This window comes from Scleropages formosus, chromosome 3 (assembly GCF_900964775.1).
Source record: "Scleropages formosus chromosome 3, fSclFor1.1, whole genome shotgun sequence".
Taxonomy (NCBI): Eukaryota; Metazoa; Chordata; class Actinopteri; order Osteoglossiformes; family Osteoglossidae; genus Scleropages; species Scleropages formosus.
Window position 1 is genome coordinate 2498252 of NC_041808.1, and position 15072 is coordinate 2513323.

The following is a 15072-nucleotide window of genomic DNA, read 5'->3' on the forward strand; positions in this document are numbered from 1 at the left end:
CAAAAAATCAACCATTCCATTTTGAATCGGTCCTCGGTGCCAAGCTCTTACTGGGATGTTGATGTTGGTTAAATTCCCTTAACAGTATCTTTATATAGAAATGCAAACGTTTTTTGTGGTTTTTTTTAAATGAAAATCTGGTGTGAAAATGGGATATTAATTTCGAGGGCGGGGCTCAACAGCGACGTGCCGCAGCGGGCGCGCGACCCTCCTCCCCTCCCCCCTTTCTCCCTTTCCCTCTCCTCCCCCTCCCCTAACCGTCCACACGCCGAGGAAGCGTCGCGGTGACGTGCACGCTCGTGACGTGCGCGCCGGGGAAGCACCCAGCGCCGACGTGCGCGCCGCGGGCGGGGCCGCTAGAAAATGGCGAGTCTGTGCAAGCGGCAGCAATGCACGATCGAGAGGCGCGGCTTTCGGCAGGAACTTGACTCGTGGCGGCACAAGCTCATTCACTGTGTGGGTAAGATCGCTGCGCACCGCGCGCCTGGCCGCCGGGCCGCCCCGGAGCGGTGCTCTTTGGGCTGCATTTCCACTTAATTTGCGCGGCTTCCGAAAACGCCGTTCGACCCCCTCGTCCGTCGGGAGCGGGGCTGTTTTTTTTTTTTTTTGTTTCGAGCGGCTGTTCCCTTCAGCCGACAGCCTCCCTCCGGAATCGACTCGCTTCCCTTCCTAAAAAAAAAAACGCCGTTGGTTTCTGATCCGTCGCTCCGTTCGCGCCCTCGCCTCTCTACCGCCCTCGCGTTTGCGCGCTCTCCTCGTAGTTTCATCTCAAAGGCATTTGCGGCGCGCACGGGCAGTCAAGAAAAACAACAGTTAGGCGAATAATTAGCGTTTTTTTGTTGTTTATTTATTGTGCGGAAGACGTGTCACGTGAGCGGTCGAGGGACCGCGCCTCAACCAATGAGGGCGAGCTGCCCCTTCTCGGGAGCGCGCTCTACTTCTTTTTAGGTTTCGCTCTATTATATCTGATTGGGAGGGGGCTCGCGGTGCACGCGCATTGCTGCAATCGGGGAATGTGACAGAAGTGTGACAGGGCTCTCTCTATGTGTGTGTGTGTGCGCGCGCGCGCGCGTGCGCGTTCGTGTGTTAGGGACGGTGGTGTCGGAGGTGAGAGACGGTGTCGGTGACCAACTGGCACGCGCACCCGAACGTGCGTTGCGCTCGTTGGTACTGGTGGCGCGCGGTGGGACGTGGGGGTCACGACTCGGCGCGCGTCCTCCGCAGCACGTGAACGTCCCGTTTTCCTTAGTGTCTTAGTTAGTGCAGTTTTTTTGTTTTTGTTTTTGTTTTAATTGTCTCGAGGACAACAGGGCGACCGGTGGGTGGAGGAAGTCACTTAAAGACTTTATGGTCTCAGCAGGGTAACTGTGTGTTTTACCACGTTTTGGAATGTTGTGTCCAGGAGGACACAACCCCCCATGCGGGGCGGACAGTGTAACTGTGTCTTTACCACATTTGAAGATGTCAGTCATGTCCAGCTACATGTAGCGGGTCAACTGTGTGTTTTTACCATGTTTTGAGATGTTTGTCCTGCATCTTGCCAATTCTTGTCAACTGTAAGAGTGTATCTTTATACCGCACTTTCACTTGAATCTGCTCAAATGCGCTGTTTCCAAGTGTCGACTAAGGTTCCACTGCTCTCTTAACCGAGGTAAACGGTGTCCAGCGTCACCTGTCCAGCTCCCGCACTCTCTGGTCCAAAGTGTCTCGGTGCAGCTCGTGGGGCGGCAGGTGGGCGTAGTGGTTAGAGCTGTTGCCTTGCAGGTCCAAGGTCCCGGGTTCGAATCCTGCCTCCTGCGCTTGGTCAAGTTCTGACCGAACTGATGCAGTACAAGTTACCATGCTGTATAAAGGGGTGAATCAGTAAGTTACTTGGTGTAAAAACACTGTAAGTCACCTTGGAGAATAGCGACAGCTACTGTGATTTATGATAACAGCATGTGCTTTGTGTTCGGCTCCCTGCGCTCTCAGTAATATTATAAATTTCATCCACTCTTGTTTTCTCACGCTTACTTCCGTATTCGACTTCTTCAAAATGAGTGGACGGTTCGTGGCCGTGTTGCCATTGGGAGGCGTCGCCTTCCTGTAACCCCCGCTGGAGCGCCGCACTCCTCTCACCTGACGCCACGTTTCCTCTGTTATGGAGAATCGTATCATCGCCTGCGTGTAATAGATATATCTGTTAAAAAGGAAAAAAAAAAAAAAAAAAAACGACCTGCTTGCTGAGGAATCGTTTCTGCGTTTTTGGTTCTCAACCTCAACGGTATTGAATGTCTTAAGTATAAATCGAATAAAGGAATAAAGCCTTAAACATATGTGTGTGTGTGTGTGTGTGTGTATGTGTGTATATATATATATATATATATATATATAATATATACACAAAGAGGGCCACTGCACCGCATTAAATTGTGCGTAAATGCGATCTGTCAGTTCTCCTTTTAAAAATTCAGCTGTGTTAAAAGGGGTAAATTTGGGGATCCTTAACTCCCACGTGGACATGAAGACACCTGGACACAAGGATGTTCTTTCTTTGTGGATAGTTGGGTGTGCGAAGGTGCCTTCTTTTCCTTCGTTGAACTGTATAAGAAGTAAGAAACTGCAGAAACATTGATGTTAGGAAGGGTGTGTGTGTGTGTGTGTGTGTGTGTGTGTGTGTGTGTATATATATTATATATATATTAAAAAAAAAAATACATGAGGGGGCAGGGTGCGCTTCCTTGGTTTGAATTGATTAATCTGATTTTAAAGAAATGACTTAAACGTGCTGCCGAAAAGGTCTCGACGAAAGTAGTTTTTACGAATATTAACCAACCTTTAGCACGTTTTCCTCCACGGGGAGCTTTTCCTGTCGAGTGACACCGAAACGTGCGGTGAAACCCCCCCCTCCCCCTGTCAACGTTTATACTCGTGTGTATTTAGTGGCTTATTAGCCCAAATCTCATTTGACGTATCTTTTTATTGCAGTTATTATTATACAGTACTTAAGTGTGGATATTCTTTATGCCTCTTGTACCTTGTTCACATTTGTGTGGTAACCAGGTGTTCCCTTCAGTGGGCTGCGGTACCTCCAGTGTCTCACTGCTCTATTATTATTATTATTATTATTATTATTATTATTATTATTATTATTATTATTGCTGTGTTGTTTCTGTGCACAACCCGCAAATATGCATTGTGGTGCTCCATTCGTACTAAAGGACCCCCCCCGGCCATCTTAAAGGGACATGCACAGCCTTTTTTTTGGCCTGAAGAGTTGAGACTGGAAATTGATGTGCAAGAGTGTGTGTGTGATTGCCCTGTGGTGGACTGGCCCCACATCTGCCTCGCCATGTGCTTCCGGGATAGGTTGTGGACCACCATGGCCCTCTGTCGACGGGCGGGTCAGCTGATAATGGAGGGATGGATGCTGTGCGTGGTGCACGACGGGCAAAATTGGACTGTGGCTGAAGCTGACAGCCAAAGCACTTGTGCGCTTTGATTCATGCGTGGACCCTCCCCTTCTCAATAGTTAAGAAAAAACACTGTAGACAAATAAATGGCTTTTACCCTCTCCGCTCGCGCTTTCAGGCAGTTTGCAAAGAGCACGTCATCGGTGTTGGCTGGGGCAGGGTGGCGCGGGAGATCCTTGTTCCTGAATTGCGGGTAAAACTTGGATAGAGGTAGTAGTATCACAAATAAATATTGGTCCTCTGTTAGCACACAGAAGGTCCAGGAGTTCTGGGCACCCACTGGTACTTGGACCTCCACATGTTTATTTTTCCCTCCTCTTTGGCAGTTTTTGTTTTGCTTTCCTCAGTTGCCTATTGTCTCACTTAATATCTAATTATATCTTATACTGATCTTTACTGGTTTTGTGCTCCGTTTCCTGGATCTTTACTCAGCGCTCTGTCGCTCCAGTGAGAAGAGTGCTGTGTAAAATGAAACAGAATGGCTTACGACAAGCAGCAGGTGGCATACTGGTTAGAGCTGCCTGCTTGTACTTAAAGGTCTCTGGTTCAAATCATGGGCACTGAGCCTGAATCGCTCCAGTAAATATCACCCAGCTGTGTAAATGGGTAAATATTTGTGAATATCGTAGTATACAAACTCGACCTTGTAAGCTGCCACGGGCAAAAGTGTGAGTTAAATGAATAAGTAAATCAAATGAGTGACGTTCTGGTGGCGGGTTCTTTGCAGGCCATCCTCCCAGTGACGCAAATTTCGTTTGAGAAGGGTTCGAGACACAAGAAGTGTCAATCTGGGAGGGAAGACGAGACGTGGAAGCTGTCGCTCTTTCTCAGCATGCTGTTCTGTCTGTCCTGTGAGTACCGCCATCGCTTGCCGATCGATTGTATGAACCCGAATCACCGCTGGAAAATCCCGGATTCCGCCTGGACTTTGGGAGGGTCGTGCTGGTGCCCGGGACTCATCCTAGGACGTCGCTTTGACTGCAGATCGGTGCGTCGGTGGCATTTCTCTCAGCTCCAGGAGGAGTGTCTCGCTGCACATTTTTTTTTTTTTTTTTTTTTTTTTTTTTTTTAAATTATCTAACTTTTTGCGCCTTTCTTGAAAGTGGAGGCTCACTGCGCTGCAAGCGAGCAGTTGCCATTGATGACAGTCACTCTGAAGTGCGGCGGTCGCTCCCGCTCTTTGAACTTGGGCAAACAGTGAGAATTTGCAGGCGCTTTAAGAAGCGCTGTTGCGCCCATCCGGCAGTCGATCGGACTTGCGCACCTTTAAAAGTGGTGTCTGGGGATGAATAATGTGAGTGTTTATTGGACGTGTTCTTGGCGTCCCTCTCTCTGGGGTGTCGGAAATCGTGTAGCGATCAATATTGTTCCAGTTTATTTTTATTCATTTCTAAATTGCTGGAATTCTGCACCTCCCCCCATTGTACATTCTCTTCTTATGGGGTTTGTTAGCAAGGATTAAAAATCACCAGCTGTATAAGATGCAAAAAAAGGCACATTTCACTAAAAACAAATTTTTCTGTAGCTTTTTTTCATTAACGTTTTTGATGCATCTTTTGTTTGTTCCTAAAATGCCTGCTTTTTATACAAGCAGTAATGGGGATAAATACCAGGTTCAAGGGCTTCCGATGGCGACCTTCAGGTCACAGATGCGTGATATTAACCGTTGCGCCACCTGCTGCTCCAGTCCTCCGGTCAGTGGGTTTATTTTGAAGAGCAGCTGGTCAGTGCTGTCGTGTTGCAGCAGAGCAAAGAAAATTGAGGCAGAAGGTGGAACAGAAGTTACGGGCTGTGAGAAATGCAGGATCAAACGCTGTGAAAATAGACATTTGAAGCCTGAAAGGGCTTACAGCGTATCGCAGAGCGCGCCGCCTCAAAGCGCCACGTGCCGCCACTTTCTCGAGCTTAAAGCTACGACGCAGAGTTCTGTATTAACGGTGCACTGCAGAAGGGAAGAGTTAAAATATTATAAACCTAAATTTTGTGTTATCCTTAGTAGCGTGGAGTTATCTTCTTGTTGGGCTGGAATGCTGGTGCGCTCGGTTGGAGCAAAACCAAGCTGGGCTTTTTATTATTATTTTTTGGAGCCCCTGATATTATTTGACTTTTCTTCATTGTTTCGTCTGATTGAGGGACTTTCAAGGAACCATTTGGTTTGTTCTGGTTCTTGCAGAGTCCTCATTTTTGCTTTGAGTTTGTGTAGTTTCCCATTTGTAGCTTTCGGTTTTGTTCGTGTGCTTTGTCAGAACGTGAAGGCTGGAGGAGCGAACGCATGCTGATGCTCACATACATTTCCCTCTTGGATTTCATGCCCTTTAGATGCAGTAAGAGTCTTCTGCTGAGATCCGTTTGTTGTTTCTGTCAGTGTTTTGTGACCAGGGTTTCACGTTGCACCTCAGCTGCAGTGTCACCGGTTGGAATCTTGACCCCACCTGTTTCTGTGCTGACTTGGCACCTTCTTCTGTGTTCTTCTGCACTGCCTTGTACTTTCTGAAAAATTCTTCAGGTCGACTTGTTAACTCTGCAGTTCCCTTCCTGCGAGTGTGTGAGAGTGGCATCCTGGCCGCCTTGAACCCCATACCGTACCCCGCAGCTTCCTGACGACCGCAGTGCTCACCAAGTAGATAGGTGTTGCTCGCGGGATGGGTTGACGGGCTGATTGACAGTGTTGTGGTCCAGCCATTGTGATGTTACCTCTTCCGGCAGGAGGTGTTATGCTCTTCGATAAGCTCTTGAAGAGTGCACACACAATTAATAGTCATTGTTAATACTGTTTGTAAAATAAAATAAACCTCTTAATTTGAAAAGCTTTTATGGCTGAAGGATGAGCTTTTAACCTACTGAGAAAGAACGTGGGGGACCAGACGTCCTGGGTACGTGCCGTGTCATTCCCCTCGTACTTGAGCTGTGCCCCCCCCATTGCAGCTGTAAGGGGTTTGGTGTGGAGCGCGATGGCGGCATCTGTTCATTTTGGAGTTAACAGCGCATTAGTGACCCAGTCCACTTAGCGGTAGCCAGCAGATGGTGCCTCACGCCACTATTACACCAGTTTATAGTTCACTGTTTAATATATAACTGCAAGATGAGAATTATGAGTGAATCGCAAAAATATGCGCACCGGCGAATACACCAAAGTATACGAAAATGTCGGACTCCTCCGATAAGAGCCAGCAGCCGACTGTAAATCGGGCCTCAGTTTGAGCTCGAGACCCTCTCGCAAGTGGCTCTCCTTCAGCGCCGCCTCGCACTGGAACCGGGACCCACTTGCCCCATTTCCCTTAGAGCACAGAAGAGTGTCTGGAGTGACTGGCATGTCTGCTGTGTTGAGCAGCGCTGGGTCTTGGGTTGAATTTTCGGTGAGGAGTCTTGAATCCATAATACCTTGGTATTTTTCGTCCAAAAATAATAGCCAGTGATTATGTGCCGTTGTTTTGCTTTGGGTCCGCTGTAGTTGGACCTTCTTAAATGACATTTATGTGGACAGAATTGTCCCGGAGACTTGCTTGCTTCCGTGATCTTTTGCCATCAGAGGAATTGTTGTAGCGGTCATGGGTTGCTTTGCCATGTCGTCTACGCCGCTCTTTTACTCTCTCTGACACGGAGCTTTAAACAAATGTTTTTTCGTTGAAGGGTGCTTCTGGCAGCGTCACCTGGCCGGAGTGCCATGAAGGATCGCGATGAATTCTCCGAACTTGTTTAACGCTGCTTTTTGTCGGGAGCATCTGGCGTTTTCGGCACCGCGTGCCACTGCCGGCTTCTCGCTCGCACGCAAGGTCGTTGCGTATTTGAGCTGTTCGGATTGCAGCAAGCTTGAAATGTACGTTTTGTAGCGCCTAGGAACATTTTTATAGGAGCGCCGATCAGGTTGCGCCTCCAGCGGCGATGCTGTCGTCTGTCTCTGCCGTCACCTCTCTGGCCCCTGTTCAACGCATCCCCAGTGGGTGCTGGGAAAGTGTAATATTTATTTTTATTTCTGCACCCCTCACCCCAGAGGCGCTACATCTGTGGCGGAAGGCCCGAGTTGGCCATGAGGAGGGTCCCGACTGTGCACACGTTGCCATGAGCCAGTTCCATGTGAAAATCATATGATGAGAGGGTTCTGTCCCACATACTTGTGCCTTACAGTTTGTCAGTGTTATGAAATTATGATCAAGTTTGTCCGGAGCTTCCTTCCGCCAGCGTGGGGTCTCACAGCCGAGGGTCGCGAGGCATACCGAAACTACAGCTCGGTACCTTCGCTGTGAAATTCCTTCACATGTCCACGCTTTATTTGTGTTGTGCTTTTGTAACAGGCTCTGATTTCTGATGCTGTTCTCGTTATTCATGTCTGCATGAAAAGTCAACATTTGTTTTTCTCCGGTGACCGAAGAGGGTGGACTTTACTGAGTTCCTGATGTGTAAAGCACACCGTTCACACCTTAAGGGTGTTTTTTCAAGGTCAGCGCAACGATATGAAAGTCTTGGTCCCACCAAAAGTGTGTCCTATGCTACTCTGTCCGTCTTTCTGTACACGCACATCTTTAATTTTAAATGTACTCTGTTTACTGGGTTTAAGCTCTGTCACCAAGTCGCATTATTTTTAAAACCTTTCGCCCCAAATTTTACTGTTGGATTTTATCCGATCTCTGTCAGTCGTTTCTCTTCCATCCCGTAATAAAGCGATCAGTTAGCGTGTTGTTCTGCTCGTACAGCAGAGGTCAAAATGCATGAAGTTTGTTTTATTTGCACCGCTGTTTCCTGCTAGAAAACGCTTCAGCAAAGCGGTGACCTCCTGCAGATTGTATAAATTGCCACGGTACGGTTTAGTGTTTGTCTAGCATATAAGTTATGTCTCCCCCCCAGTGTTTCGATCGCTAGTGAAACGACAGCTACGGGCCGTTAATGAAAAAAAACGTGCTCGCAAGCTAGCGAACTGTGGAATGCAACAGCCGTAGATGTTTAAATCTGTTGATGAAATAAACTGATCAGTTCATAACTAGGCAGCTGCCAAAGTACTTGATGGGCTTTTGCTGCAGTAAATATGAGCTTTCAGTCTGTTTGCATGTCTTGATCCAAATGCACCTTGACCGAAAATGTTAATGTTACCTTTAAGATGTGGGCTTGACAGCTAGGATATTTATCATATTTCATGTGGCCGATTTTCTAAATGTTGTTTGTCAGACGAGGGCAACAATGGCAGCTTGTGTTGCGGAGCCCGAGTTGGATGTTTGTTTGTTTCAGATGTGTTCTCCGTAACTGGCTCCTTCCAGAACGCTCGGTTTCGAGCGCTAACAGATTTAATAATCCAAATGGTTCATATGTTCTTGTCTGGAGTTTGGCTAATGAGCTTTCTCCATAGCAGCCTTAATTAGGAGTTTGACTAGCGAACGGCACTGTTATTATAATAAACACACATGTTGGTCACATCATTCTCCTTACGGATGGTTAACAGAGAATTGGCAGGCTGCACTGCTCGACCCAGAGCGCTGGCCCCGGTGACCGGGAGATACCACCCTGTACCGCCCCGGTCAGCGCCGACCGGCGGCGCCGCTTCTGCGGTCTCCAGCATTTCTGATGACAAGTGAAAGCTCTGCTTTCTTCCCTGGATTATTGTCTGTCTCTGCATAACTGAGACGTAGCACGATAATGGGATTTAATTTCCGAAATATGATCAAGCGCCATTTATTTATTCTTATATTTCATTGCTTTAAATACAGTATGAGTGAAAAGCCTGAGTACACCTGGGCAACGTGGGTAGGGGACAACCTGGAGAGGAAGGTGAAAGAAAAGCAGCACCCAAGTGTCCTACATCTCTGGGGGAGACTGGGTGCCGAAGGGCTGGGAATACTTGGTTCCTCATGTCCTGAGCAGGCTTATTCACAAGCCATGTGCTCAGCAACTGCTACTTTGTGTACTAGCACGCCTCACTGCCACAGTAAAAATACACCGTACTCAACCGTGTGGTACCCAGGCTTGCTATTAAGACAGATTCCTACTCGGATTTGTCAGCGTTCTTGTCGCTTTTGCTTTCTCGACGGGACTGGCAGCAGGCCAGAGTCGATACTTTGAACACTGAAGCAGTTTGAGACGCAAATCAGGTTCCCACGTGCGAGATGCCGCGCAAGTGCGGCAGAAACGATGGCACATCTGCGCACACAACCGTTTTCGTACCATCTACTTCAGCAGGGCGAAGTAAATGAAGTCAAGTGTATCAGAGTGACGCTAAATGAGGAACCTGTAGAAGCACATGTTGGAGGAGGATTGTACATAAAACACTTCAAAAAACCCACGCGTGCACACAGCTGTACGATCCAAATGCTGTGTGTGTGTGTGTGTGTGTGTGTGTGTGTGTGTGTATACATACATGTATGAAAATGCACTTCCTCTATGTGGCCCATGGGCAGATTTAAGCTCCATTAAACTTGTTTGCATTACAATGCCTGACATTTAAAATCTCCTAATTCTCTTTTAACACATAGCTCACAGCATAAATTAAAACCCACCAAAACCTTAATAATGTGGTCTTTGAATATGAGTATCTGATTTGGGATTTTTGGAGAATAAGTAGAACATCAGCTGCGTTTGATGCCTAGACCCTACTGGGAATTTTGGGTGTCCTTCTGCTTGAAGGAAAAGTGGTTTCCTCAGCGCCCCCCCATTTATTTTTTTGATCAGGTTTTAAACTCAAATGGTCTACTTCCTCTTTAAGAAGATTGCATGTTTTTTATTTACTTATTTTTTTTTCCTGAATGTTGCTGTTGGTAAATAGTGACTATATTTGGTGTCCACGTTGAAATGGGGGAATTTTTGACGAATTGGCATTTAAATCACCTGCGCTGTACATCCTGCATGGCAGCACTGAAGTTCTGCTTGAACCCCCCCAAGGTGGGGAAAAATTGGAGCTCAGCCAAACGTGTAATTTAATTGAAGATCCTCCTCTCTTCAGACGAGCTTCGCTCAATGTTATGTGTCATGCTAAAATCCTGCATTTAGTGTGAACGCACAGTAATGGCATCACAGCTCTTCGACGGCGCTAATTGGTGCATTAAATGCTTAAGAAGTTCTTTTAACGGCTGTCTCTTGCTCAATATCATTGTATGTGAACTTGGGTGTCGTGTTGGGCCCCATGCTCAAAAGTGTGACACCGGCGGTGGATAAGCAGGTCCGCCCCCCAATCCCCCCACCCCCTTTCTAGTACAACTAGCTGGAGAAGTGATACCTTTATCATCCTCCATTGCTTTAATTCTGGAGATTTGGGTCAAGAGAGCAGTAAATGAGATAGTTTAATCTTATCTTGGCTCTATTCTGCTGCCTCGCCAGTCAGACTTTGGTGTGTTTTGGGACCGGGAGCAAGGAAACGGCAGCTGTGTTTGCTCCAGTGGTTTTGTTGATGCTCTTCTGGGGTGTGGTTCGGTCGTGCTGAACACCTGAGAGAAGGTATCCCTGGAGATCCTGTACAATGGTTGTCGTGCAGCTGCACTCGGCGGGCACCAACATCACAGTTGCACACCTGTGTTATTTCCATACCTTCACAACCAGGCTTAAGCTACTGATTAAATGTGGAATTGCATTTTTTGTGGATCCTCCGCTTTTTTCATTTTTATATATATATTCTATATATTTTTTTTTCTTTTTTTTCTATCATGCCTCGAGAAGTTGGTTCAAAGTCCTTTGCTCCTGGGAAGGCTTTGCGCTGCTTCGGGAGTTTCCTCTGATCGCTTCCTTTCACTTCTAGGAAGCTGGAATAATCGAAGGGTGGACTGCGTTATGGCTGGGGAGCGTGGGGGTGGGCGATCGCTGCACGGTCACTGCAGCAGTTGCTCACGGTATTTTTGATAACCGCCCGCCTCTTTGTATTTCAAAAGTGGTTGGAGGACCGAGTGGAGCAGGTTTTTGTTCTGTTTAGCTAAGGAAGTTGGCATATAGTCACCCCTTCGCCAGCAAATTGTTTGGGGGAGGGGGCTGGAAAGGCTTACCTGTCCAAACAGTGATTTAAATAGAATCCAGTTTGCAGATGGAGCAGCATTGGTGTAAATGGATACCAGTTCTGGCATAAGAGGAGCGACTGACTATCATATGTAATGAGGAAGGAAATCGGGAAGAAGAAATGACCACGTACGTGTGTTTAGTGTTGTGTATTAGCTGGTCATTGCAGTGCACATTAAAGTGATAGTTTTGATTTATGTTCAAGAACCTGTCAAATCCTGCCCTGCTCTTACATCCATGATGCATTTAGAGCATCCTTGTGTATCTGGGGCTGGAGGGGAGGGATCAGTTGCTCCAGAGAATGAGTCAGAGGTTAGTGTTGCTGACGCGGCAACCCGGTTGACTGGTTGCGTTTTCTAGTCGCGACCTACCTGTGCCACAGAAACGCATCGCGGTGAAATGAGATGGAACGTGAACGGAGCCTCTGCGCTGGGCTTCAGCCCACGACACGCGGACGCAGTGCTTCGTAGCCCGAAGGATTGGAGACGAAACATAGCGCAAATGAAACATTCTCGTATTTCAAGCGCATGGTTTTATGTGCAACATTTTGTGTTCATCTTAAAATGTTTTAGTAAAAGAGTTAACAGAAGAAGGGTGGCACTTAAAACCAGGGCTGTGGAGTTGGTACACAAAACCTCCGACTCCAGTAACCGTATAATTCCTTCTGACTCCACAGCACTGCCCAAAAGTTGCACGTTATTTTGCGGGTTGACTTATCCAGCGAATACAGGCCTAAACCTATAATACACCTCTAATTTTTGGGGCTTGACTTATACCCCGGCATATACGTGCATTTACTTGGAGTCGGTATGTTTTTTTCCGACTTCAGTAACCCAGCAATTGCTTCCGACTCCATAGCACTGTCTAAAACTTCCACAACCGCAGCTCAGCATAGTGATGGCTCATTGGTGGCAGAAGGGGAGTGCACTGTGATTGGCTGTGGCTGCCTGTAATTTGCTGTGATTGGCTGTGATCAACGGATTGCTTTGAAATTGCTACGGAACTGTGTTCGCTGTCAGCCCCGATAGCCACCGCCGCCCTTCCGCGTACACTCCCGACAGCGGGAATGTGCCTGGTGGCTAGCAGCTCCCGGTTTGACGGAAGGAGGACAAGCCGCCATTCGCACTAGCAAAGGTTAATTGGAATGCGTGTGGAACACATGTGGAGCACACGTATTGTGTGCGACTCGCTGCCCTTGGCGACGCAGCACTCATCTGGAGCTCCCTCTCGTTCTCGGATGTGTGTGGCAGAAAAATTTTATTCTTCACCTCGTCATTAGTTAATTTTCTCAGCCATGATCTCACTGTAGAAGAGATAAGTCTCTTGGGCAGATTAGGAAAGGTACCGAAAAAGCTGCGCAAGTCATCAAATGCACATTAGGGAAATGGCGCATTTTGTGCCGTCGGGTAATTGCTTTAAATTTGGTTCTTGATGTCAGGCCCTGTTTCTCGAGGCCGATTTAAAGTTAGAAGTGGCCTTGGCAGCGGAAACCTGACGTCGTGCCGCGGCAGAAATGTGCATTCGGAGCTCTTCCTCACGCGAACGCGAGGGTGTTTGGGCTGAGCGCCGCCGGCGAGCTGACCTCAGGGAGCTCAGCTAAAATTCTGCCCTAGATCTCGAGTCAGCTGCTTCAAATTATTTCTCCACTTCTGCTGGACGCCTTTACTTATTCATGCATGCAGCAGGGCAGCGGTGAATATTTTACTTGTGTGTCGGTGTTACTGTGGCTCTGTTAATTGGCAGGAAAAGAGTAATAATTGGCAGTTGTCGTGCCGGTTTGCTTCCTCCCTCGGCTTGCTTAGGGGGGATTTCCACGAGTTTAATCAACCCGAGCGCATGTCCTCGCCTCGCTCTCCTCGTCGCGTTCCTAATGGGTATCGATTCCTCGACGCCGGCCTCTCGTTAGCGCTCCGTCCTCCACCTCTTCCCCTCTGCGTTTTCTCGCCCGTGGAATGACATGTGAACGTGCGAACGTGACACAGGCTTTAGTGTTCCGCTCTCCGCTCCTCATTACCATGTCGCCCGTCCCTTTTCGCCACCGATTTGCCTATTTTGATTTTCGTCTCGCGTTCACTTTAGCCGTCTGCAGTCAGCTTTGTTAGAGGTTTGCCACTGACAAACTTTGCTGGGCGAGAAGTGCTATGCTAATCCAGAAAAACTATGGAACTAAAAGCTACGTATCCCCAAAAAAATACAGCTCTTGGGGGGGTAGTTGCACGTATTATTTTGCAGACGCTTTCCTCCAAAGCGACTTCCAGCGAATGTGTTGTAGTAGTATCGGCTCACACCCTTTCACGTAAGGTTATGTGCAGTGCAAAATGTACTACGTACGATGAGTCCCTCATCTACACACTGAAACACACACTAAGGGCAATTTGGAGTAAACAGTTGTACATTTACATTTTATCATTCAGCTGACATTTTTTTTCTTCAAAGCTAATTACAGTTTTAGTCTATATACAATTATGTACCTATTTATACGTCTGAGTAAACTGAATCAATTTAATTATCTTGCTCACGGGTATTACCACTGGAGTAGTGATTGGAACCTGCGACCTTTGGGTCCCAAGGCAGCAGCTCTAACCACAACGCTACTAGCTGTCACTTGGAAACGTCTTTGGAATGTGAATAGAAACCTGAGTATCGTCATTCGAACACGGGGAGAATTTGCAAACTCCACGCAGACTGAGCAGGGTTCAAACCCCACATCCTCTTGCACCACCAGCTGCTGCAAGACAACCGTGCTACTCGCTGCAAACACCGTGCTCCAATAAAAGTTTCAAGTTGTTACATTTACCTTTATTCATTTAGCTGGTACTTCTTCCCAAAGGAACTTGATGTTAAGCTGCTTACAATTATTTACCATTTATACAATTGAGTACTTTTTACTGGTGCAAATTAGGGTAAATGGCTTGCTCAAGGGTACTACAGCAGTAAGTGAGATTGAATCCAGCAACGTTGCGTCCAAACACAGCAGCTCCAACCGCTAGGGTACCAGGTGTCCCAACGTCTTTTTTTTTTTTTTCTTCTTTTTAAAGAAATTTGGACCCTTTGCAGAGTGATGGAAAGTGGTAAAGTTTCAGTGTAGAGACCCATTGGCCATCCACTCCATTTAATATATATTTAATAAGTAGTAGCCAAATATACATGAAATTATTTTGCTCTGAATTGTCGTACTTAGTAATAATTTTAAATGTGACTACCTTTTCCCCCCACTTTTGAATATTGGCAGATTATATATTGAATTTCCCGGTACTTGTGGTATGTACAAATGTAGGTACTGTGGACGGCTCAGTGCTGAATATGGAAAAGGTAATTAATTGAACGATAACGTTAATTAAAAGTAGAACAAACACACGGAGCTTCACTTTGTGTGGTCAGTCATTGCTGTTCATATCCCTTATTGAAATCTCATTTCGCACAGAGAATATGGGGGATTCTCACTCTTCGGTGCTCCGAGCCCACTGTAGTGCGTGTGTGTGGGAGAGATTTGTAGAGCTGCTTTGCGTGATGATTGGATGAGCGCGGTCCCTTTTTGCACACAAACCAGATTTAAAAAGCCTAAAATTAAAATGCCATATGCATGCTTCCAGCATGTTGTATGATCTCGGGCCTGAAAGTCAGTGACCCAGTTTCTCCCCCCCCCCCCCCCCCC

At 47.1% G+C, this 15072-nt stretch overlaps 1 protein-coding gene across 4 annotated transcripts in view; it reads left to right on the forward strand.

Moving 5' to 3' along the window:
• The first annotated feature begins 362 nt into the window (after positions 1-362).
• LOC108924721 (ligand-dependent corepressor-like) overlaps positions 363-15072 on the forward strand; it is a 53276-nt gene continuing 38566 nt past the window's right edge. For all 4 annotated transcript variants that reach the window (XM_029250180.1, XM_029250181.1, XM_029250182.1 and 1 more), the window contains exon 1: positions 363-460. In XM_029250180.1, the coding sequence (XP_029106013.1) occupies positions 364-460 (97 nt within the window). In that variant the 5' untranslated portion in view covers position 363. The remainder of the gene's footprint in view (positions 461-15072) is intronic.